The sequence below is a fragment of the Oncorhynchus nerka genome, linkage group LG16 (assembly GCF_034236695.1).
Source record: "Oncorhynchus nerka isolate Pitt River linkage group LG16, Oner_Uvic_2.0, whole genome shotgun sequence".
In the NCBI taxonomy this organism is placed as follows: Eukaryota; Metazoa; Chordata; class Actinopteri; order Salmoniformes; family Salmonidae; genus Oncorhynchus; species Oncorhynchus nerka.
In genome coordinates, this window is record NC_088411.1 from 28,027,771 (window position 1) to 28,054,580 (window position 26,810).

At 41.7% G+C, this 26,810-nt stretch overlaps 1 protein-coding gene across 4 annotated transcripts; it reads left to right on the forward strand.

Moving 5' to 3' along the window:
• On the forward strand, positions 1-24,375 carry tmem87b (transmembrane protein 87B). Of its 4 annotated transcripts, none has more exons than XM_065002562.1 (19): positions 1-190; positions 4,424-4,484; positions 7,836-7,927; positions 8,578-8,712; positions 10,087-10,140; positions 10,394-10,571; positions 10,977-11,038; positions 15,899-16,082; positions 17,181-17,280; positions 17,394-17,487; positions 17,617-17,687; positions 18,866-18,975; positions 19,089-19,147; positions 19,411-19,514; positions 19,776-19,846; positions 19,952-20,028; positions 20,867-20,919; positions 21,019-21,049; positions 21,238-24,375. In XM_065002562.1, exons 1-19 carry the CDS (start codon positions 38-40, stop codon positions 21,277-21,279), a joined length of 1,731 nt encoding a protein of 576 aa, XP_064858634.1. In that variant the 5' UTR covers positions 1-37; the 3' UTR covers positions 21,280-24,375. The 4 variants fall into 4 exon arrangements, with proteins under 4 accessions (XP_064858634.1, XP_029541199.2, XP_064858632.1 ...); XM_029685339.2 differs by lacking the exon at positions 17,617-17,687 and adding an exon at positions 18,216-18,287 and having other exon boundaries at positions 18,867-18,975; XM_065002561.1 differs by adding an exon at positions 3,533-3,674 and having other exon boundaries at positions 102-190; positions 17,394-17,687.
• The last annotated feature ends 2,435 nt before the right edge of the window (positions 24,376-26,810 follow it).

The window sequence follows — 26,810 nt, forward strand, 5'->3', positions numbered from 1 at the left end:
TAAGCTAGTCGTCCCAGCTATACCATATGCTGAAAACATGGCTGCTTTTGTACGGGTGAGGACGTGGAACACATCTAGCTCAGTGAAAACCTGGCTCCTTTATTTGGCAGGGCTTATTTTACTAGGAGATGTAAATAGCGGGGTGATGGCAGCTCCAGAACCAGGACAGTGGAGAATTACAGTTGTCAATGTGAGTATTAAAATATGCGATTAATTTCAACTAACCGGCTAGCAATCCAACCTACCTAGCTAGCCAGTTAGCATGGGTTTGGATGAAGGGGGCGTTTTTCTGTTCATAAAATTGAACATTATTGATTAATAATGCATTTTCCTGAGCAGATTCAGACTTTATCGATACAAGGCGTTGTAGCAAACTAATGTTTTATCTGCGAGCTAGATAGCATAGGCTCACTAACCCGATATCGTTGAAAGATGTAGCCACAGAGTTTCTAAACTCTCAGAGGCGCAACATTGCGAAACTTCCGGGAACGTTTGCCAAGCAGACCAGGCCCGGGTTTGGAGAAGTCAATGAGTGAAGTGAAACATTGTTCCTTAGTTAATTTTCTCAATCTAAAGACACATAGATTTGAGACAATGTATTAAGTAGATGAACATGTTATTTCTCCAACCTCGTGAAAGTGACAGACGTTTTCATTTGTCAAAACAACTATCGAAAGTGTGCCTTTTTAGTTGACTGCATACACATGCGCAGTTCGGCGAGAGACGAGATTACGTGTTTCTGCGCATGAGTTTAGCTAGACAACGTCGCCATGACGTCGTCTACAAACTTGAGCTGGGATTTTTAATGGAGAAGCCGTGTTTGCCGATCTTCATATCTAAATTTATTGGCCAAACACCTCTGTTATGCAGCTAGCTAGCTAAAGTTACATAACTAAATGTAAACAAACAGACACAGCCCACTGTACTCAGGGTTAGATCATTGTCTGCAATTTAGCCCAGATAGAACATACGTCTACAAATCATTCAGCAAGTAAAATTAGTGAGCTAGCTAATGTTCAGATTAGAATGTGGGCTGTGCCAAATCTATTTGGTAGACTAGCTACTGTGTCCAATGAATTGAAGAGATCTACCAGTAAATTGCTTTCAAGTCAGTGAAGGGAAGTGCGCAAGTGCACAAGAGAGGTAGGCTAATTGGGAGTTTGTTTTCCATGGAGGTGGTCAGGTGTCTGTCCACCACCATATCCTGTTGCAGAGTAATGTGAGAGCTACCCATTGCCTGCCTAGGGACTCCCAATAATGGTTACCAGGGCCTATATGAAGTGTAAGAGTAGGAATGAGTGCTGGTCAAGGATCAAGTCCCCCTTCCAATGTAATCTAATTTACCGTGCTCTGAAAAAGCAAAACGGATTCTAAATCTTCACTCTGGTAGGATACATACGGCACCAGACACAAGTGTTGTGGTTTATAGAGGGAATAGGGTTTCCTCATATCACTGAATGTCAGTTGAAGTCAGAAGTTTACATACACCTTAGCCAAATACATTTAAACTCAATTTCACAATTCCTGACATTTAATTAAAGTAAAAATTCCCTTTTTGGTCAGTTAGGATTACCACTTTACTTTAAGAATGTGAAATGTCAGAATAATAGTAGATTTATTTCAGCTTTTATTTCTTTCATCACATTCCCAGTGGGTCAGAAGTTTACATGCACTCAATTAGTATTTGGTAGCATTGCCTTTTAAATTGCTTAACCTCTTAGCGTGCTGATCCCGCATTCAACAACATCCGCTAAAATCGGAGTGCGCCAAATACAAAATCGTAATATTAAACATTCATGAAAATACAAGAGTCATACATGGTTCTTTAGCTTAGAATCTTGGTAATCGAACTGCGTTATCCGATTTACAATAGGCTTTACGGCGAAAGCATAGCATTCGATTATGAGGACAGCGCCTCACATCAGCATATGTTTACAAACCAGCACAGGTGTCACAATCATAAATGGCGATAAAATAAATCACTTACCTTCGATCTTCCTCTGTTTGCAATCCCAAGGGTCCCAGCTACACAATGAATGGTTGTTTTGTTCGATGAAGTCCTTCTTTTATATCCCAAAAAGTCTGTTTTAGTAGGCGTCATTGAGTTCAGTAATCCACCCGTTCAACATGCAGACAGAGAAGTCCCAAAAGTTACCGGTAAAGTTCGTCCAAACAAGTCAAACGGTGTTTCTAATTCATCCTCAGGTAGTCTAATAGCTAAATATAGGATAATGGAGAATAGTATGTTCAATAGGGAAGGAAAACAACGAAGAGCGCACCCTCATTCACGCGTGCAAAGAGACTACTTTTGCCTTACCTCTCCCCACGGATAAACAACTATTACTCGTTGGTTTTTCAAAAAACAAGCCTGAAACCATGTATAAAGACATGAAATCTAGTGGAAGCCAACGAACTGCAATCTGGGAGGAGGAAGTCATAGTTTGCAATAGTTTCCCATTTGAAGTTGATGGGCGCTTAAAAAAAAAGAAGTTTTTTTCACCTGCCATATCAGTTCTGTTATACTCAGACATTTATTTGAACTGTTTTAGTTTTTTTTAGACAATTCTACCAATTAAATGCACGTCCTAGCTTCTGGGCCTGAGTAACAGACAGTTTACTTTGGGCACATATCAGACAGGTGGAAATTCAGGATACTGCCCCCGACCCTAGAAAGGTTAACTTGGGTCAAATGTTTTGGGTAGCCTTCCACAAGCTTCTCACAATAAGTTGGGTGAATTTTGGCCCATTCCTCCTGACAGAGCTGGTGTAACTTTGGTTTGTAGGCCTCTGTGCTCGCGCACACTTTTTCAGTTCTGCCCACAAATGTTCTGTGGGATTGAGGTCAGGGCTTTGTGACTTTGTTGTCCTTAAGCCATTTTGCCACAACTTTGGAAGTATGCTTGGGGTCATTGTCCATTTGGAAGACCCATTTGCGACTAAGCTTTAACTTCCCGACTGATGTCTTGAGATATTGACTCAATATATCCACATAATTTTCCTCCCTCATGAAGCCATCTATTTTGTGAAGTGCACCACACCACCTCCTGCAGCAAAACATCCCCACAACATGATACTGCCACCCCTGTGATTCACAGTTGGGATGGTGTTCTTCAGCTTGCAAGCCTCCCCATTTTTCCTCCGAACATAACGATGGTCATTATGGCCAAACAGTTTTATTTTTGTTTCATCAGACCAGAGGACATTTCTCCAAAAAGTACGAACTTTGTCCCCATGTGCAGTTGCAAACCGTAGTCTGGCTTTTTTTATGACGTTTTTGGGGTAGTGGCTTCTTCCTTGCTGAGCGGCCTTTCAGGTTATGTCGATATAGGACTCGTTTCACTGTGGATATAGATACTTTTGTACCGGTTTCCTCCAGCATCTTCACAGGGTCCTTTGCTGTTGTTCTGGGATTGATTTGCACTTTTCGCACCAAAGTACGTTCATCTCTGAGACAGAACGCGTCTCCTTCCTGAGATGTATGATGGCTGCGTGGTCCCATGGTGTTTATACTTGCGTACTATTGTTTCTACAGATGAATGTGGTACCTTCAGGCGTTTGGAAATTGCTCCCAAGGATGAACCAGACTTGTGGAGGTCTACATTTCTTTTCTGATGTCTTGGCTGAGTTCTTTTGATTTTCCCATGATGTCAAGCAAAGAGGCACTGAGTTTGAAGGTAGGCCTTGATGTACACCCCCAATTGACTCAAATTATGTCAATTAGCCTATCAGAAGCTTCTAAAGCCACGACATCATTTTCTGGAATTTTCCAAGGTGTTTAAAGACAGTCAACTTAGTGTATGTGAACTTCTGACCCACTGGAATTGTGATACAGTGAAATAATCTGTCTGTAAACAATTGTTGGAAAAATTACTTGTCTTGTTAGCCGATGTGAAATGGCTAGCTAGTTAGCGGTGATGCGCGCTAGTGGCGTTTCAATCGGTGACGTCACTTGCTCTGAGACCTTGAAGTAGTGGTTCCCCTTGCTCTGCAAGGGCCGCAGCTTTTGTGGAGCGATGGGTAACGATGCTTCGAGGGGGACTGTTGACGTGTGCAGAGCGTCCCTGGTTCGCGCCCAGGTCGGGGCGAGGGGACGGACGTAAAGTCTATACTGTTACACATGCACAAAGTAGATGTCCTAACCGACTTGCCAAAACTATAGTTTGTTAATTAACAAGAAATGTGTGGAATGGTTGATAAACAAGTTTTAATGACTAACCTAAGTGTATGTAAACTTCCGACTTCATCTGTATGTATGGGGGATCCCGGGAATCAAACCCACTATCCGGTATTGCAAGCGCGATGCTCTACCAACTGAGATACAGAGGACCTGTTAGGCATTAGGCCTAGACTACATTAGTCAGGACTGACTTACTCAGTTTATCTAACTAATGCCAATTTAAACACTGTTTCCTCTTCTTCACAGACCTCAAGACCATTGCTTTTGAGGAAATCTATGTATAAAGACACTGATATCAAATTGAAAGGTAAGATTAGCCAATGTTTGATATCATACTGTATATGGGAAATGCCTCGCATGAGGGTGTCAAACATTAAAACCTGTTTCCTCGAGCATTTGTGAGAATTCTGCTAAATGTTTTGCTTTCACAAGACCTGAAAATAACAGTTTCAGGGTGCGATTAGCTTGTTTACAATCTGCAAAAGGTTCCATGCGACTCGCACTGCCCTGTCACAATACCTGGTACTCTGGTTCTAGATCTTCGACCCGCTACCAAAGATTGCCTATTATATTGAAAAGATAGTCAAGTGACCTTTTTAACAATGGAAATGCATGTTCTCAAAGATGAAGGCAGGCAGGAGGAGGCGAGGTCAGGTGAGACCATTCTAGCCAATGAAATGGCAGATGCGCATGTGAACAACAGCCCATAGAGATAGATGGAGTACTCTTTATATCTGTGAAATTATAGCGTCTGTGACAGCATGGGCAACGCCATTGAGCCTATCTTCATTTTAAAGTAGTAAATTCTCTTATATATTTGTAAATGTTATTACTTTTTAACTGCATTGTTGGGAAAGGGCTCGTAAGTAAGCATTTCATGGTAATCCACACTTGTATGCAGGGAGTTTGTGACATTAAAATGTTATTTGATATATCTGTGTCCTCTATCTCTAGGAAAACAGGCACAGCTCCAATATAGTTTTATTTTTAAATAAATTGCAAAAATGTGTATCAGTGCCACGTACAGTATCAGTCAAGTTTAGACACACATACTCATTCCAGGGGTTCTTTATTTTTACTATTTTCTACATTGTAGAATAATAGTGAAGACATCAAAACTATGAAATAATACATATGGAATCATGTAGTAACCAAAAAAGTGTTCACCTTTCTGGCGCAGGAGTTCCGCTAGCGACCCACCTCGACAACATCCGATGAAATTGCAGAGCGCCAAATTCAAAATACAGAAATGGTCATAATAAATACAAGTGTTATACATCGGCTTAAAGATTAACTTCTTGTTAATCCAGCCGCTTTGTCAGATTTCAAAAAGGCTTTATGGCGAAACATACCATGCGATTATCTGAGGACAGTGCCTGCTTACAAAAGCATACTAACATTTTACAACCAAGTAAAGGAATTACAAAAGTTTGAAATAGTATTAAAATTAATCACTTAACTTTGAAGATCTTCATATGGTTGCAGTCACAAGAGTCCCAGCTACACAATAAATGTTAGTTTTGTTCGATAAAGTCCCTCTTTATATCCCAAAAACTCTGTTTTGTTGGCGTGTTTTTTTTCCCAGTAATCCACTGGCTCCAAGGTGGTCAAAACATGCAGACGAATACATCCTAATAGTACCGTTAAAGTTCGTCGAAACATGTTAAACAATGTTTATAATTAATCCTCAGGTTGTCAATTGTCTAAATCGATAATATTTAAACCGGACAATAGCGTATTCAATAGAAAGGAAAAACAACTAAGGGCGCACACTCGGTCATGCGCAAAACCAGCACTACATGATTCTACAGTCCACTGACAGAAAGGCCTCCTTCTTCATTTTTCAGAAAACAAGTCTGAAACAATGTCTAAAGACTGTTGACATCTAGTGGAAACCATAGGAACTGCAATCTGGGTCCTAACCCATTAGATACTCTATAGGCATTCAATTGAAAACTACTCACATCAACAAATCCCAGGTGTGTTTTGGGTCATTGTCCTGTTGAAAAAACAAATGATAGTCCCACTAAGTGCAAACCAGATGCGATGGCGTATCACTGCAGAATGCTGTGGTAGCCATGCTGGTTAAGTGTGCCTTGAATTCTAAATAAAACAGTCACACCACCTACCCCATGCTTCACGTTGGGAACCACACATGCAGAGATCATCTGTTCACCTACTCTTCATCTCACGAAGACATGGTGGTTGGAACCAAACATCTCCAATTTGGACTCCAGACCAAAGGACAGAATTCCATCGGTCTAATGTCCGTTGCTTGTGTTTCTTGGCCCAAGCAAGTCTCTTCTTATTGTTGTGGTTTCTTTGCAGCAATTCGACCATGAAGGTCTGATATTCACGCAGTCTTCTCTGAAAAGTTGATGTGTTAGTTACTTGAACTCTGAAGCATTTATTTGGATTGCAGTTAACTCTAATGAACGTATCCTCTGCAGTAGAGGTAACTCTGGGTCTTCCTTTCCTGTGGCAGTCCTCATGAGAGACATTTACATCATAGCGCTTGATTGTTTTTGCGACTGCACTTGAAGAAACGTTAAAAGTTCTTGACATTTTCTGTATTGAATGACCTTCATGTCTTAAAGTAATGATGGACTGTCGTTTCTCTTTGCTTATTTGAGCTGTTCTTGCCATAATACTTTTGCCAAATAGCCCTGTCTTCTGTATACCACCCTTGTCACAACACAACTGATTGGCTCAAACGCATTAAGAAGGAAAGAAATTCCACAAATTAATTTAACAAGGCACACCTGTTAATTTCAATTGCATTCTAGATGACTACATCATGAAGCTGGTTGAGAGAATGCCAAGAGTGTGCAAAGCTGTCATCAAGGCAAAGGGTGGCTACTTTGAAGAAAATCAAATATAAAATATGATTCCATATGTTCCTGTTAGTGGAATTAAATTCCTATATGTTTAATACCCAATTAAATTAATACACTCTAAGGATTTGTAAGAAACTTATTTGCATAAAATGGGCGGAGACCAGTCTCAAAATCAAGCACCAGGTTATAAACTGAAAATGACGTCATTAGGTTTCGAACTGTCCCGTCTCTCCTCCACTCCGGTACAATGGCAGTATAGTACTTAAGCCTTCCTACATCATCTCCCACCAATTTAGATAATTTATGACCAAGCCAAGGTCTTCCTGTGTAGATAAGCATTCTAGCCAGTCTGACGATACGTTCATTCGTTTCTACCAAGGAACAGACAGTCATTGTTCTAATTCTTGATTATAATTACACACATTATATTCAGTACTAGGATTAAAAGAAAATTCATACATCTATACAGTAACTTAATAGTATTCTGATTAGTCAGTCCTGATTGAAATGTATACATAATTAGTCATTATTGATAAATCCCTTAACAGTTCCATATACATTTGCTATTTTTGCCAACAATCAGTAGATTGGAAAGTGTTATGGAAACCCATTTAACTTGTATTTTTTATTTCGGTACTTGGGCCGCAAAAGTTATTTTTATGTGCGCCACGTCATCACACACAGCATTTTATCTGCAACAGGCCAATTTGATGGGAAAATGTGCATATTTATGTGGATTTTAGAATATTAACATCTGTTACCAATTGGATGGAAACATACCTAGTAACACTTTTTTTTTCAATTGTTTTTTGTTTTTAAAGTTGTGTCCTTTGGATGTCCAGAGGAGATGACTTTTACCATTCAATGGTACTTGAAATACTACCCCTGTCACAACGAGTTCAATAATATTGAGGTAAGTAAAGTACATGCACTAGCCTAGTTAGTAAGTTACTAGTACCATGTTAGTCTAAAGCAGGGGCCGGCAACAGGTGGCCCGGGGGCCAGAATTTGTTTTTAGTACAAAAATACATTGTAAAATCACCAGGAATTCAGCTAAAAATGAGTTTAATGTAGGAAATCTGTTCCCAATTATTCCCATGAAAAAAAAAAGAATGTATAAGTGATAGTGACTCAATGTAATCAAGGTATGAAATTGTGTTTGAAAAGAAAAATACATTTTTAGACTTAGTTGTGGTCAATTTAGTGTACAAATGATTCTAGTTATTTTCCGGCCTTGCGCTCCGCCAAACATCTGCCTGTGGCCGAATCTAGTTTCCTACCCCTGGTCTATAAGTTGATATCAGATATGGGTGTGTGGAGCAGAGAGTGAGTGTTTGCCATAGTCATCTTTCATTATCACTACCTTCATTTGTTTAGGATTCCTATGGTAGTGCCACATTTTGACAGTTGGTGTGAATTACCAGTTGACTGTAATATGCACTTTTGGAGTTACATTTCCTTTGAGCAATGAGATTTAAAAGTATGTCTCCCTACATTCAACTACTAATACATATTGTACTTGTAAAAAATATCTCAACTTTGATATAAATCCTTACTTTCAAGGAAATGTATGAGAGGACGCCACTGAGTCGAGGACAGAGTATGGATCCTAACCCTCTAGGACAAGGGGAATGCATTGAGCACAAGCACAAGCCCTTGACCTGCAACAATGACCTGCGATACTTCCCAATGCTAAATGTAAGGGCTTATAGGTTACATACAGTACATGAGTTACCTTTCATTACAGGGCTTTTCACAGTACTGGACTGAACTGAGCAGGCCTGGTTACTCAGCTACCATAGTTGCTTGAACCGTACTGAAAAGGACCGGGTGAAAACAAAATATTCAAGCCACAGTTCTGTTCAGGTCGGCTCAATAGTTTGAAAAGGATACGGTGCATTCAAAAAGTATTCAGCATTATTCTAAAAAGGATTTAAAAAAAAAAATGTAATCCTCATCAATCTACACACAATACCCCATAATGACAAAGTGAAAAGCATTTAAAAAAAGAAATGTGTATATATATATATATTATTTACTTAAGTATTCAGACCCTTTGCTATGAAACTTGAAATTGAGGTCAGGTGCATCCTGTTTCCATTGATCATCATAGAGATGTTTCTACAAGTTGATTGGAGTCCACCTGTGGTAAATTCAATTGATTGGACATGATTTGGAAAGGCACACAGCTGTCTATATAAGGTCCCACAGTTGACGGTGCATGTCAGAGCAAAAGCCAAGAGCTCCGTAGAGCTCAAAGATAGGATTGTGTCGAGGCACAGATCTGGGGAAGGGTACCAAAAAATTTCTGCAGCATTGAAGTTCCCCAAGAAGACAGTGGCCTCCATCATTTTTAAATGGAAGCCGTTTTTAACCACCAAGACTCTTCCTAGAGCTGGCCTCCAGGCCAAACTGAGCAATCGGGAGAGAAGGGCCTTGTTCAGGGAAGTGACCAAGAACCCGATGGTCACTCTGAGAGAGCTCCAGAGTTCCTCTGTGGAGATGGGAGAACCTTCCAGAAGGACAACCTTCTCAGCAGCACACTAACAATCAGGCCTTTATGGTAGAGTGGCCAGACGGAAGTCACTCTTCAGTAAAAGGCACATGACAGCCCGCTTGGAGTTTGCCAAAAGGCACCTAAAGGACTCTGACTATGAGAAACGAGATTCTCTGGTCTGATGAAACCAATATTGAACTGTTTGGCCTGAATGCCAAGCGTCACGTCTGGAGGAAACCTGGCACCATCCATATGGTGACGCATGGTGATGGCAGCATCATGCTCTGGGAATTTTTTTCAGCAGCAGGGCCTGGGAGACTAGTATCGAGAGAAAGATGAACAGAGCGATCCTTGATGAGAGAATTTATACATCTGTTTTTGCTTTGTCATTATAGGGTATTGTGTGTGTGTGTGTAGTAGTAGATTGGTAAGGAGGGGGGGGGGGGATATTTCATCAATTGTAGAATAAGGCTGTAATGTCACAAAATGTGGGAAAAGGTCAAGGGGTCTGAATACTTTCCGAATGTACTTGTTGTTTGAGTTACTGACAACTTTCTATGACAACTTTGTTTCAGAAAGCCAAGGTGGAACCACGGACAGTTGTCCCGCCCATGGAAGGGGCAGCACCGGTGAGCTGCTATGATGGGGTCATGGTGTTTGCATCACTTTTTTAGCACACACTCATTCAGCTATTGCTTTCGGCTATTGCCAATTCCTAAGGTCATTGTCAATGAGCATAGGAGTTGCCGTTGGCCATATACAGCAAGCACTACGAGATCTGGGACCAGGCTATCACTTTTCAGATTCTCTTACATTTCTGGGATTCCTAAATACATTGCATAATGCAATTTTTAAAACAAATGTTGGTTCAATCCTACTCAGGGTTCGGATGAGAACTACACCAAATGGACAATGGAGGAGTACGACAAAGTCAGCGGTGTGAAGAATTCCAGTGTGTCACTTAAAGATGATGTCATTGCCACCACGTGGAAGGATGGCCCCTATCTGTTTGTGGTGGTGATTAAATCTAACAAACAGGAAGCCAACTGGAATTTAACTGGTGGGTTTGCTACATTAACCACCATACGCCTTAGCTGGGTTGTGTTCATTAGGCACCAAACACAAAAATACAGACTGAAACAACAGGGCGGGACCACCAGAACTAACAGAACATTTATTGAAACTGGGCGTGACTAGCTAGCTGGACTCATTTTTGTTTTCCGTTGCAATAATGTTATTATCTACCCTAATGAACACGACCCAGTTCTTGAATGTCAAACTTGCCCATGAGGCTTACCAAAATGGAAATGACATTTCTTTAGTCAGCCTAAATACTCATTGAAATGATTTAAAATAATAATACATTGGCTACTGTTTTGATCACATTGAGCAATGTTGTATGTTGTAAACCTGATTTATTTTCTGCGTTATGGAAAGCTGATGTATACTCTCTTTATATTTCCAGTAAACGTTGTAATGAAAGGAACTCACGGCTACATCTCCATCACTGAATGGCCTCTCATGATCGTGAGTATACATTTAATTGATTTTATCCTTTGTTGGGACAGATTCAATTAAACATTGTCACATTAAATAAACAGTCAGATGCATTGCACCGTGAGACTTTAGCTCATGCTAATTTCCAGTAATTGTCCCTAGTCAAATATATAATGTAGGCTTAATCATTGTCATAGATTGCAGACACCTGTTTTACTCACTCATCAAATTTTATTAGTCACATGCGCCGAATACAACTGCTGTAGACCATAGAGTGAAATGCTTACTTACGGGCCCCTAACCAACAATGCAGTTTAAAAACAAATATGGATAAGAAATAAAAGTAACAAGTAATTAAATAGCAGCAGTAAAATAACAATAGCGAGACTATATACAGGGGGTACCGGTACAGAGTCCATTTGTGGGGGCACCGGTTAGTTGAGGTAATATGAACATGTAGGTAGAGTTATTAAAGTGAATATGATGATAACAACAGAGAGTAGCAGTGGTATAAAAAGGGGGGGGGGAGCAATGCAAATAGTCTGGGTAGCCATTTGATCAGGTGTTCAGGAGTCTTATTGCTTGGGGGTAGAAGCTGTTTAGAAGCCTCTTGGACCTAGAGTTGGCGCTCTGGTACTGCTTGTCGTGCAGTAGCAGAGAGAACAGAGACAATTTTTAGGGCCTTCCTCTGACACAACCTGGTATAGAGGTCCTGGATGGCAGGAAGCTTGGCCCTGGTGATGTACTGGGCCGTTCGCACTACCCTCTGTAGTGACTTGCGGTCGTAGGCCGAGCAGTTGCAATACCAGGCAGTGATGCAACCAGTCAGATGCCCTCGATGGTGCAGCTGTAGAACCTTTTGAGGATCTGAGGACCCATACCAAGTCTTTTCAGTCCCCTGAGGGGGGAATAGGTTTTGTTGTGCCCTCTTCACGACTGTCTTGGTGTGCTTGGACCATGTTAGTTTGTTGGTGACGTGGACACCAAGGAACTTGAAGCTCTCAACCTGTTCCACTGCAGCCCCGCGTGCTCTCCTCTCTTTCCTGTAGTCCACAATCATCTCCTTTGTCTTGATCACGTTAAGGGAGAGGTTGTTGTCCTGGCACCACACGGACCATGTCTCTGGCCTCCTCCCTATAGGCTGTCTGTGATCAGGCCTACTACTGTTGTCATCGGCAAACTTAATGATGGTGTTGGAGTTGTGCCTTACCGTGCAGTCATGAGTGAACAGGGAATACAGGAGGGGACTGAGCACGCACCCCTGAGGGGCCCGTGTTGAGGATCAGCTTGGCGGACGTTACCTACCCTTACCACCTGGGGGGTGGCCTGTCAAGAAGTCCAGGATCCAGTTAAAAAGGGAGGTGTTTAGTCCCAGAGTCCTTAGCTGATTGATAAGCCTTGAGGGCACTATGGTGTTGAATTCTGAGCTGTAGTCAATGAATAGCATTCTCACATAGGTGCTCATTTTGTCCATGTGTGAAAGGGCAGTGTGGAGTGCAATAGTGGGTCTAGGGTTTCTGGGATGATGGTGTTGATGTGAGCCATGACCAGCCTTTAAAAGCACTTCATGGCTACAGATGTGAGTGCTATGGGTCGGTAGTCATTTAGGCAGGTTACCTTAGTGTTCTTGGGCACAGGCACTATAGTGGTCTGCTTAAAAAATGTTGGTATTACAGACTCGGACAGGGAGAGGTTGATAATGTCAGTGAAGACACTTGCCAGTTTGTCAGCGCATGCTTGCAGTACATGTCCTGGTAAACAATCTTGCCCTGGGACCTTGTGAATGTTGACCTGTTTAAAGGTCTTACTCAAATCGGCTGCGGAGAGTGTGACCACACAGTCTTCCGGAACAGCTGGTGCTCTCATGCATGTTTCAGTGTTATTTGCCTCAAAGCGAGAATATATGTAGTTTAGCTCGTCTGATAGACTCGTGTCACTGGGCAGCTCTCGTCTGTGCTTCCCTTTATAGTCTGTAATGGTTAACAACCCCTGCCACGTCCGACGAGCATCAGAGCTGGTGTAGTACGATTCGATCTTAGTCCTGTATTGACGCTTTACATGTTTGATGGTTCGTCGAAGGGCATAGCAGAATTTCTTATAAGCTTCCGGGTTAGAGACCCGCTCCTTGAAAGCAGCAGCTCTAGACATTAGCTCAGTGCGGATGTTGCCTGTAATACATGGCTTCTGGTTCAGGTATGTACAGTCATGGCCAAAAGTTTTGAGAATGACACACACATGAATTTTCAAAGTCTGAATTTCTATTAATTGCGAAGTCCTTCTTTGCCATGCAAATGAACTGAATCCCCCTTCAAAAAACATTTCCACTGTATTTCAGCCCTGCCGCAAAAGGACCAGCTGACATCATGTCAGTGATTCTCTCGTTAACACAGGTGTGAGTGTTGACGAGGACAAGGCTGGAGATCACTCTGTCATGCTGATTGAGTTCGAATAACAGACTGGAAGCTTCAAAAGGAGGGTGGTGCTTAGAATCATTGTTCTTCCTCTGTCAACCATGGTTACCTGCAAGGAAACATGTCGTCATCATTGCTTTGCACAAAAAGGGCTTCACAGGCAAGGATATTGCTGCCAGTAAGATTTCACCTAAATCAACCATTTATCGGATCATCAAGAACTTCAAGGAGAGCGGTTCAATTGTTGTGAAGAAGGCTTCCGGGTGCCCAAGAAAGTCCAGCAAGTCCCAGAACCATCTCCTAAAGTTGATTCAGCTGCGGGATCGGTGCACCACCAGTACAGAGCTTGCTCAGGAATGGCAGCAGGCAGGTGTGAGCATCTGACTTTTGGAGGATGGCCTGGTGTCAAGAAGGGCAGCAAAGAAGCCACTTCTCTGCAGGAAAAACATCAGGGACAGACTGATATTCTGCAAAAGGTACAGGGATTGGACTGCTGAGGACTGAGGTAAAGTCATTTTCTCTGATGAATCCCCTTTCCGATTGTTTGGGGCATCCGGAAAAAAGCTTGTCCAAAGAAGACAAGGTGAACGCTACCATCAGTCCTGTGTCATGCCAACAGTAAAGCAAACTGAGACCATTCATGTGTGGGGTTGCTTCTCAACCAAGGGAGTGGACTCACTCACAATTTTGCCTAAGAACACAGCCATGAATAAAGAATGGTACCAACACATCCTCAGAGAGCAACTTCTCCCAGCCATCCAGGAACAGTTTGGTGGCGAACAATGCCTTTTCCAGCATGATGGAGCACCTTGCCATATGGCAAAAGTGATAACTAAGTGGCTCGGGGGAACAAAACATTGATATTTTGGGTCCATGGCCAGGAAACTCCCCAGACCTTAATCCCATTGAGAACTTGTGGTCAATCCTCAAGAGGTGGGTGGACAAACAAAAACCCACAAATTCTGACAAACTCCAAGCATTGATTATGCAAGAATGGGCTGGCATCAGTCAGGATGTGGCCCAGAAGTTAATTGACAGCATGTCAGGGCAGATTGCAGAGGTCTTGAAAAAGATGGGTCAACACTGCAAATATTGACTATTTGCATCAACTTCATGTAATTGTCAATAAACGCCTTTGACACTTGTGAAATTCTTGTTACTATGGAATACTGAAGTATAATTACATCTGACAAAAATATCTAAAGACACTGAAGCAGCAAATTTTGGAAATGTATATTTGTGTCATTCTCAACTTTTGCCACGACTGTACGTACGGTCACTGTGGGGATGACGTCATCGATGCACTTATTGATGAAGCCAATGACTGATGTGGTGTAATCCTCATTGCCATTGGAGGAATCTCGGGACATGTTCCACTCTGTGCTAGCAAAGCAGTCCTGTAGTTTAGCATCTGCTTCATCTGACCACTTTTTTATTGATCTAGTCACTGGTGCTTCCTGCTTTAATTTTTGCTTGTAGGCAGGAATCAGGAGGATAAAATGATGGTCAGATTTGCCAAATGGAGGGCAAGGGAGAGCTTTGTATGTGTCTCTGTGTGAAGTAAAGGTGATCCAGAGTCTTTTTCTCCTCTCTCTCTGGTTCTACATTTGACATGCTGATAGAAATTTGGTGAAATGGATTTAAGTTTCCCTGCATTAAAGACCCTGGCTACTGGGTGAGCGTTTTGTTTGCTTATGGCGGAATACAGCTCATTAAATGGCGTCTTCGTGCCAGCCTCTTACTGTCGTGGTATGTAAAGGGCTACAAAAAATATAACTCTCTCTGTAAATGGTGTGGTCTACAGTTTATCATGAGATTACCTGAGACTAGCAATAGCTTGAGACTTCCTTAGATATCGTGCACCAGCTGTTATTTACAAAAATACATGTTCTGTCCTGCCAGTGCAGTGTATAACTAGCCAGCTGCATGTTGATCGTGTCGTCGTTCAGCCACGACTTCGTGAAGCATGAGATATTACAGTTTTGAATGTCCCGTTGGTAGTTTATTCTTCCGCATAGGTCATCTATTTTATTGTCCAAGATTGCACGTTTCACTTGCAGGGTTTTGTGTTGTATATGTAATATAATACTGTACATGCCATTTATCCAAAGCGTCTTAGTCATAAGTGCATATATTTCAACATACGGGTGGCCCTGGGAATCGAGCACACAACCGTGGCGATGCAAGTGCCATGCTCTACCAACCAAGCCATATAGGACCTTGTTGTTTGTTCAGATGACTAAAGACCCTTTCAGGCCTGATGAAACTGGATGCTGTGCAGTCATAGGTTTGACAGTGATCAAACAAACCAGTTTGTCAAACTTTATGTACTTTTGGAGGTGCGTTCTAACTCTCCAAATGCCTAGGTTTTGGCTTAGTGGGCTAATGCGCTCTTCAGGCATGCAGGAGAGCCAGGTTAAAACCCTGTATCATTGTAGTTGAGTTCATATGTTTTAACACCCATCTCTTTCCCTCTCAGTTCTACATGGTGATGTGTATAGTGTACATCCTGTACTCGTTACTCTGGTTCATGTGGGCTGCCTGTTACTGGAAGGACTTACTGCGGATCCAGTTCTGGATAGCTGGAGTCATCTTTCTGGGCATGGTGGAGAAGGCTGTGTTCTGTGCCGAGTACGAGAACACCAACGGTGTCGGGGCAGCTTGTGAGTCTACACTACGACTAATACTACTACTAAACTACACCGAGCTCTCTTTCTAAGTGGTTTAAAGAGTAGTAAGATCCTCTGTATAGGAGCATGGTGAAGGCTTTGTATGAGAACAACTGTGTCAGGGGCAGCTTATGAGGTTACAGTACACTACACCCAGCTTTCACATTGATCCGGTCCCATTTCCCTCCCTACCCTTTCCTCTTGGCACTAACCTGTCAATTGTTTTGCAAATCTGTATGGTCTGAATAGGCGGGTATGGTCTTGTTAGCAGTTGATATTCCTCTTCAATAACACAGACCCCAATGCAAATCAGGGGGAAGAAAATAGGTTTATTCTTATTCAAAGAGGACGAATCATGCGGGGAGGGAGATGGTAGATGTTCATGCTCCCCTGTCCTCAGTGATTCTCTCCACAGGACAAAGGGACAAGATGTACTTTATAACCCAGCCCTAGCCTGTGGTTCACCAATTAGAATTCCTTGCAATAAAACTGGGCCAATGGCTGAATAACTATCCTATTTCAGGCTCGATGCATAGACACATTCCTCCCATGTCTCTGACCCATTGATCAATAATTCCCTATTACATAAAAAACACAATTTCCATTGATCGTTAGTACTCTATTTACTTTTAGTCCTCTTGACCTCTTGTACACTGCGTTGTGTATTTATCTTCCACATATTCTTAGTCTGCGTTTAAAAAATTAAAACTTTTATTTAACTAGGCAAGTCAGTTAAGAACAAATTCTTATTTTCAATGACTGCCTAGAAACAGTGGGTTAACTGCCTGTTCAGGTGCAGAACGACAGATTTGTACCTTGTCAGCTCGGGTTTGAACTTGCAACCTTCCGGTTACTAGTCCAACGCTCTAGGCTACCCTGCTGCCCCGGCAGGTATAAGCAGTGTACACTGCTTATAAGCAGAATAGGCAGGTTTAAGCAGTGTAGTGATGATGGTGCTTCCATCATATTGCTTCTACCTTACAGATTTGCTTAGAGCCAAGGGGGAGGTTTAGGGAGTGTTATTATTCTGAGCAAATCATCATTTTTCTGCCTTGTGTAAGAGTCCATGCATTCCAATGTTCTTGTTTTCAGCTCCAGGCCTGTTGATCTTTGCTGAGCTCATTTCTGCCCTGAAGAGAACCCTGGCACGGCTGCTGGTCATTATTGTTAGTCTGGGATATGGTATAGTCAAGTAAGTTGAGAAAATAAAGGTCATCACTCACTCCCTGTCACTCCCAATCCGTTGATAGGTTAGCCTGCTATCTATATTTAGTACATTTTCCTGCATTTTGGGTTTCCTATCAGGCCTCGACTGGGTACTGTGATGCACAGAGTGGTGGGACTAGGCGTCCTGTATTTTGCCTTTGCTGCTATCGAAGGTGTGCTTAGGATCACTGGGGTAAGGAGTTTTCTTAATTTTGCTCCATTGAGCTTGCATTCAAAATGTGACATTTCAGTTGTAGATGCGCTGCTGTTTTTCCCTTGTGAGTTATCGGAATTACTTTCAATAAATGTATATTCACTAAAGGGTCGTGACAATGGCCTTTCCCTCATCACAATCGTTGTTCTAGTTGTGATGGACTCCTGTATCATCTGGTTCATATCCTTAATCCAATTATCATCTGGAGTTTATAATAATTACTCCATAATGCACATCTATTGGTCTATAATAACAAAATAGGCCAACTTGTCTTGTTAGCCTTGTCTGACACTTGTCTGTCAGTACAGAATTTTACACATTTTGCTATTGCTTACTAATAAGTTTTCATAAGTCTCACTAATAGACTAGGTGCTGGTGTTATGTGTCTTGTACAATTTAAACTGGAGTTTGGGTTGTATACCTTAATTTATATACTAAATTATGTTTCAGTGGGTGATTGTCTTTGGTTGCTGCTCTGGTGAAAGGCTCTGTTCTCTATCTACCCCACTCACTCATCACTTTTTCGTCCTCTGTTTCTTCTGTCTCTCTTGACGTTAATCTTGCGCTCTGACTCTCTCTCATGTCTCTCTTACTCTTAACTTTCATCTACACTTTCCCCACCTGCTCTCATCTCCTATGTATTTATCTTGCTCTCAACTTGTATTCTCTTCTCTTCCGCTCTCCCCCTTTCTCCTGTCCTCCCTCAGGCGAAAGACTCTGACCTGGCTCTGTTGGCCAACATTCCTCTGGCTCTGCTTGACTCCTCTCTCTGCTGGTGGATATCCTTTGGTGTGCCTATAGCCCTGCTTGGGCTCCTCTGTCCCCTGGGGGGCCCCCTGGTCCCTACCCGGGGCTTTTCTGATCTTCAGTCTGGGGGCCTACTCTGACCCTCCCTGGGCTGGAGGGTCAGAGTAGAGTGCTTCTATCAAAGGGTTCAGTCCAAATCCAAAGGGTCTCTGCATGTTAATCCTCTAGCTACATTCTACCCTCTGCCTCTCACAGCTAGTTTCTCCTGACGTATATAAATAGACAGCATGAGAGATTAGATTATTTGCTATCTTACTAGCTAACTCACAGCTAGCTCACCTGGAAGTCTACAAGTAGAGGTCAAGTAGTCCGGCCTTTCCCAGGGCCCCTTTACCTGGGGCCTCATTTGTTCTTCGGGTCAATCACATTCCAACACCTTAACCCACTAGCTACCACTCAGAGGGCACATAATCTGACCTTGCATGCTGTTTTCCCTGCTGACTTTGCTAGGTTCTTCCCTGATTCCTTCTTATACGTGAAGTCTGTCAGTTACTCTACATACTGTCAGTGTCTGTCTAGCCCAGAGGTTGTTTCCTTGACTGCCTCCTAACATATTTGTGAGCCTGGCTCAAACTATAAAGACACTGAAGCTGAGGAGAAACCCAGTCAAACTGTCTCTCTACAGACACTTCACGAACACACTCATCTTTGCCATCATAGGTGAGTGAAGTTGTTAAATTGATGTAGAGTCTTTTCCCAGCACCGGATACCGGTCATACATTCATTCAATCAAAGTAGTCTAGTGATGATCACTCATTCTTTTCCTTCTTTAGCTTCAATCATTTTCATGGTGTGGACGACAAAAAAATTCCGGCTAGCAGATTGTCAGTCGGTAAGAATACATCTGTTTTTAAATGTCTTGTGTTTCAAACGTTTAAATAGAAAATATACAAATGTGTGTTTATACAGTTCTTCTGGATCAATGTTTTTAGCTTGCTCTGTTAAGATTTTTTTATTTTACTAACACCTTCAATATGTGCCTGTTTAACCTCCTTTCGTTGAATGCAGTGATTTTAAAAGAACGTCTGCTAAATAACAAAAATGTAAATATCCTGAATCCTCATGAATGACGTTTGCATCGTCCTGTGTGGCCAGGACTGGATGGAGCTGTGGGTAGATGATGCCTTCTGGAGGTTCCTCTTCTCCATCATACTACTGGTTATCATGTTCTTATGGAGACCATCTGCTAACAACCAGAGGTGATGATGGATTTGTCTGTTACATAACAGACATTTGCATTGATCTAGGTGTTCTCATCCTGCACCTTAGCTACCTTGTTGAGTGTGCTGTAGATTTCTCAATGGCAATATGTTGACGTATCAAACCACCACCAACAGTCAGTCAGGGAGAAAGTGCCTCGCCTTTCGACTCTTCAAAGCTTCACAGAGGAAACACAAACTTAAACGGTCTTTCTCTAAATGGAGCTTTATAACTTGATAATGTTCCTTTGTTCTCAACAGGTATGCATTCACTCCTCTGATGGATGACTCTGATGAGGAGATCGAGGACTTCCTGGTGTCAGCTAATTTGGGTACAGTACAGTTCACTTAGTGAAATAGTAGGGTTTTCATTTCTCACTGTGTCATTGTTTAAACATTGACCATTGATCACCAAAAATGTTTCTCTCTCTACACAGCTGACGGCATAAAGTTGAGAGCAACCAACTCCAGGATTGAGACAAACGGTTCTGCCAAGCCTTCAGGACCCAACCCGGTTAGTATCAAACGTTCAACTTCATTGCCCTGGAGGTAATAAATTAAGAAAGGCAAAGTCTGTTTACAAGTATCGAATCAATATGAATGCAAAGTACTCCACATATAAATACAGTTTACAAACAAGTCAATCTTTTTCTCTTTAAAAAACAAAAAATTCTCCCCATTTTTCGCGGTATCCAATTGGTAGTTAGTCTTGTCTCATTGCTGCGACTCCCTTACGGACTTGTGAGAGGCGAAGGTCGAGAGCCGTGCGTCCTCCAAAACCCAACCAAGCCACACTGTTACTTGACACTATGCCCACTTAACCTGGAAGCCAGCCGCACCAATGTGTCGGAGAAAACATTGTACACCTAGCGACCGTGTCAGCGTGCACTGCGCCCGGCCTGCCACAGGAGTCGCTAGTGTGCGATGGGATAAGGACATCCCTGCCAGCCAAACCCTCCCATATCCCAGACAACGCTGGGCCAATTATGCACCGCCACAATTGGCCCAGCGGGTCTCCCAGTCGCGGCCGTCTGCGACAGAGCCTGGACTCGAACCCAGAATCTCTAGTTTCACAGTGCCTTAGACCACTGTGCCACTCGGGAGGCCCAGCCAATCTTTTCTGTCAGCACAGTCAATGGTCCACTTTCAGTTAACTGCACATGATGACATGACACTTTTGCTTACTCAAATGTTTGCTCTTACATGGCAATTCAAATCCCCTACTGGCAGACATTAATGGAACATCTATGTCGTCTAGTAAATGACATGACTGAGTTTAAACAACAGGGGGCAGCGTGGAGTAATTCTCTTTTTTTCTTCTCTTCTGTCATTTTGTTTACCAATCTGTCCAGGATGAAGACATGAAATGGGTGGAAGAGAACATTCCTACCTCTTTATCAGACGTGTAAGCATGACTTAACAAAAAATAATACATGTGTTTTAAAGTGATCAACATTCGGCAGTTGTATAAAAGCACGTTTTGTCTTTTCCTCTTTCATTATAGAGCGTTGCCTGTCCTTCTCGACTCGGATGAGGTATGTGTATCCTTAACACAACGGGTCTCAACTTTGGCTCATTTCTGTCAATGGCAACACATGGTTTGCTTTACTGTGCATTTCCTTTAATGTTATTCAATTCTCAGATTTCAGTATTATATGTACAGTATTATATGTACAGACTGTTAGAGAAATATATAATATATTCTCTGTATTTTTTTTACCAGGAAATCATGACCACAAAATATGAAATGTCCAAGATGGAGTAACATGGGAAGTCTTCCTCCCACTCATGGTGGATGCAGAGCATCTCTACCTCGGGTTCCTAATGCATGGCATGGAATAGACAGATCATCTGGAGCACGACACCTTTCCAATCCTAGTCCTAGGGCTGTTTAGGCTGAGACTCAGACCTCTGATCCTCTGTACAACACTACTGTGGCTTAACGCAACACCTCTGACTATTCCTATTCATTGGGCATCAAATGGAAGAAAATGGATTAAAACGGGGAGGTACTACTTCAACTTGTCCAATAAGAAATACTTGTTTTAGTTTTCCTTTCCAGAGTGTTTGTTACGGTGTGCTCTAATTTATTCAACCGAATATGTGGGCAACAGAAAATCTCACCTGCAATACTCCTATTCTGTGTGTCCCAAATGGCACCCTGTTCTCTATATAGGGCACTGCTTTTGGCCATGGCCCATAAGGTTTTATATGGAGTATGGTGCCTTTTGACCATGGCCCAAAAGGTTTTATAGGGAATATGGTGCCTTTTGACCATGGCCCAAAAGGTTTTATAGGAAATATGGTGCCTTTTGACCATGGCCCAAAAGGTTTTATAGGAAATATGGTGCCTTTTGACCATGGCCCAAAAGGTTTTATAGGGAATATGGTGCCTTTTGACCATGGCCCAAAAGGTTTTATAGGGAATATGGTGCCTTTTGACCATGGCCCAAAAGGTTTTATAGGGAATATGGTGCCTTTTGACCATGGCCCAAAAGGTTTTATAGGGAATATGGTGCCTTTTGACCATGGCCCAAAAGGTTTTATAGGAAATATGGTGCCTTTTGACCATGGCCCAAAAGGTTTTATAGGAAATATGGTGCCTTTTGACCATGGCCCAAAAGGTTTTATAGGAAATATGGTGCCTTTTGGGATGTAACTTATGAGACTTCTGTTCCAAAAAAAACAGCTTCACTTTGTTAAATGCTGTATGTATTTATTAACAATTTTTTTCTCACTGAGCTTGACTTTATAGGAGAAAGGAACAAGCTGGTATATTATTTCAACACCAATTGGACACACTGCATAATAACATTACCAATATTATTTTGATAGTTGATAACATTCAGAGGTGTATAGTAAACATGATTTATTATATATTTCACTAAGTGAAGCTTTATTGTTTCCTAACCAAAGTATAATGTGATGTGGGAGGGATTGTGTGTTTTTGTCTAGGCTGGGACACAGGATTCATACGTGCAGTGTGTTACGCAGTACTAAACAGAAGTGTTCTTGATAATGTCAGTGTACAATTGCAGGACTGGTCTGTTCAGGAGGATGTAACATTACAGAATGTTTAGATAGAAACACAAGGAATAGAGCTGACATGATTCCCTATTCTATCTACTATCAATGTTCAGAATGTTTACATCACTGAATGGACCCCTGAGGTTGGTAGAGGCAGTACTGTAATTGAGGCTTACGTCATTGAGGAGTTGTGTGTTTGAATGGGAGTGGAGGGAATCTTTATCCTGGTTCCAGATCAGCAACAATGGCCATAGGAGTTGGCAAGACGGCACAAACACATCTGGGATCAGGCTAGGAAGTCCTCTGTTTCCGCTAGTCAAATAAAGAGCAATATTATATATGACCGTGTAGGGTTTACTTACACTCCTCTAGTACCCTCCCTTTATCTGTTTTACATTGCTTGTGCACCAAATGGTACCCTATTCCCTATAGCAGGGGTGCCAAGCTCATTCCATGTAAGGCTGAGTGTCTGAAGGTTTTAGGTTTTTTCCTTTCAATTAAGACCTAGACAATCAAGTACAAAGGAGGAGTGAAAACTCACAGATGCTCAGCCTTCCATAGAATGAGTTTGTAAAGAGTGCCCTATATAGTGCACTACTTTTGACCAGATCCCTGTGCGCCCTGGTATAAAGTAGTGTGCACTATATAGGGGATAGGGTGCTATTTGGGACAAAAATGGTTATTTATGTTTAAGTGTACTTACAACTTGCTATATTTAGTTTAGTTTACTCTAGGTACATTTATGGGGATGTTGTTTTGTGTGATAAGTTTTAATATTATTTCTGATTTGTTGTCATCTGTCTAGCTTTTTCTAAAACTCTTTTTAAAGGACAAACTATTGGAAATGACTCTTGTCTCGTTGATTAATTAATGCGTTTTGTTTTGCCGTTGAAACGGGGATGTCTCTCTCCATCTTATGTTCTGTAATGGTATAACACTTTCAAAGTACAGATTCTTTGTGCACCATTTCTGTAACGGCAATCGGTACTGGTGCCAGTTAGATGGTGCCTGAAGTCTTCAGCTGTATGGGGGGGGTGTGTTGTCTTGTGTGGACATTCCCGTTTCCAAATAGGATGATGTTGTATTGGTCCATGTTATGCTCTGCAGCCTTCACCTAGGTTAGGGAGTTATGATTTCACTCACAACCTCAACTATTTCCTAGGACCTGTCCAGAAACATTCCCTACCCACTAGATTGTCTTACATCTGTCCAATCCTTGCATAGGTAGGGTGTAGTTGTCAGTTTGGGAATCAGGCCCTAGTATATGTAGTGCTTTCCCTAACTTGTATAAATTCATATTAAGATACTTCCTCTTACTCAGACCCTGACATTCTTCTCTTTATGATCATTGTTTCCCTCTTATGTAGCCTACAACTGTATGTCTGTCTCAGAGTTGATTATTTTCACTTAAGACTGGTTTTGTCTGACTGTTAGTGCTGTTATTATATTATTTACTGCCTGATACCTTTTTTGGAAGGGTTAACATCTTCAAAGCTATGCTTGAACTTTTAAACACAGGGCCTGTGTTCATAAAGCGTCGCAGTACGAGTGCTGATCTAGGATCAGTTTGACCTTCTAGATCGTAATGGACACCTGATTCAGATTGGCACGCCTACTTTGAGATGCTTAGTAATGTAGATATGGCTCCAGATCAATGTGGCTTGTTTGTGCTTTTTATTTCTGTTGACAGAGCAGAGAGCGGGAGAGAACAGCACCATGTTATTAGTATGCCAAACTAAATCTGTATTTATGATGTTTGTTGAAAATCTTTGTTTTCTGATCTATTTCAATACGATGGTTAATTTAATTGTAAATAAAAATGTTTTACAAATGAGTTTTTGTGTTCTTGCAGTCACAGGATAACAGATTATAACCAGTGATCATTAGATGATCATTATTAGTTGATCATCCAGTCAGGGAGATTTGCTGTGCGGCCAGAGTGCCATAGTGGTGTACTTACAGCAGATGATGGGCAACTGTCAGTCAGGGTCTCAACTTACTGTTGGGAGGTAGAATACACAAGGTGTAATACCCAGCGGCCAGGAATCTAAACTGGTACTGTAGTAATCAAGGTTGAATTAAAGCCTTCGGGGCCCCCATTGATTTTGCTACTCACTCAGATTTCATATTAAAAACTGCAAACATTTCTCTCCACCGTATGTATGGCAAAATGAGTCGAATTTCATTAAATTAACTCTTAAACTAAAAAATGTGCATTAGTTAAAATGGCTAAATATTCTCTCCGCCCCTGGCAAAATGTGTAAAATTGCACAGAATTTTAAGCGTAAAAAAAAAAAAATCCGGGTAGAGAGCATTTTCTGGCCCCCACCCCCATCAAAGATGCCCATCCCTGACTTAAAGTATACTTCTGGCAGCAGTCTGTTCTTCTCTTAGATTTTATATCTTGATTTCCATTGAACTGTCCTGGCAGATTCCTTACCCAACCATGCGTTCATGTATTGACTTTGGGTGATGTCCTCTAGTCTAGTGGAATGAGGTGTTCTGTTCCGTTTGCACAGCTGTTCGTGTGATGCAGACAGCACAAAAATGAACTGATTTTCATCAGAAGACACAGAAACCTCAGAGTATTTACACATACTTTATTTAACGTAAGGGCATTTTAGGACATTGGTTATCATCCTGATTTAACCAGACTAAGTGTTTAAGACATTATGTTCAACGGGAGATAACCAGACTAAGTGTTTAAGACATGATGTTCAAAGGGAGATAACCAGACTAAGTGTTTAAGACATGATGTTCAAAGGGAGATAACCAGACTAAGTGTTTAAGACATGATGTTCAAAGGGAGATAACCAGACTAAGTGTTTAAGACATGATGTTCAAAGGGAGATAACCAGACTAAGTGTTTAAGACATTATGTTCAAAGGGAGATAACCAGACTAAGCAGTTTTCTTCTGCACTTTGAATCTTGTATTTTCAAAGTGATAATTAGCTGCAGTTCTTGAAATTTCAGTAGATAAATGAATGCGTATAGGGCCTACTATAGAGAATCAACATGTTCCCAACTAAGTGTTCCTGACTTGTGTGAATGAACCCAATCTGTTCCACAGTGGGCAAAGAGCCTTCAATAGGCTGTTGCATTCTTTACATTGTCTATTGACCACGTCATATGAAATCTACAACAACCCCATGCACATATGTGTCATGTCACAATGAAAGCTTGTTTTTCAGTAAACTTTTTAAAGAACTCTTTCTTTCTTCAAAGGGATCAATTGAAAGTAGACTAAATTACAGTATTAGAAACCTGATTGCTCCAGTCCAGAGGCTTTGTACTAGTATTGGGTTATGAAACCGCTTAGTAAAGCCCACCAGATCCTTGTGTTGACACAAACAGGGGAACAACAAGCCTTTAACGAGGTGAGTGACATAGCCTGTCCCAAGCTGTTCCCTCCCCCTCCCTCATGGCCCTAGAAGTTTGCAGATCTAAAGGGTATTGAGGAAGTATCTAGTGTAGAGGGGGATCTTCCACCATATTGGTTCCATCGCTGCTAACATCGAAAGGTTACTTAGGGCCATGGAGGAAAGAGGGGCAGGGAGTGAATTGGGACCGACCATAGAGATAGTTAGAGGACACAACATTGTAAAAAATATATTGAAAAAACTTTATTTTAACATACACCAGGTAGGTGCAGTGAAATGTGTTGTTTTACAGGGTCAGCCATGGTAGTAAGCGACCCTTGGAGCAAATTAGGGTTAAGTGCCTTGCTCAAGGGCACATCGACAGATTTTTCACCTTGTCAGCTTGGGTATTCAAACCAGCAACTTTTCAGTTACTGGCCCAACACTCTAACTGCTAGGCTATCTGCCGCCCTATATCTGTCCCATTATGGCGAATGTGAGAGCATGGGCAGGGCCATTGAGGCCATTTCCATTTTGAAGTAGTCAATTATCTTCTTCTGCTGCTTCTATGACTTGGAAAAACAAACAAAAGGTGCATACTGCCACCTGGAGTGTGTTGTTTGAACAAGTACAACTCCAAGTTTGGCGATTTACTGACACCTGCATTTATGGAATGTTTGCTCACGAGTATAATTCATTGGCTGATCCCTCCTGATGACCTGGATGGAATTATGTGATCCTTCCTAAACCCATAGGAAGTCCGACCCAGTTGATTACTTCAAAATGGTGAAAAGCCTTAATGGCACTTCCCATAATAAATGTACTTTTGGGCACTAGAGTCCTCTATCTATCTCTATGGGAGCCCAGGGCCCATATACTCTGAAACGCTTTGTGAATGAGTGCTGATCT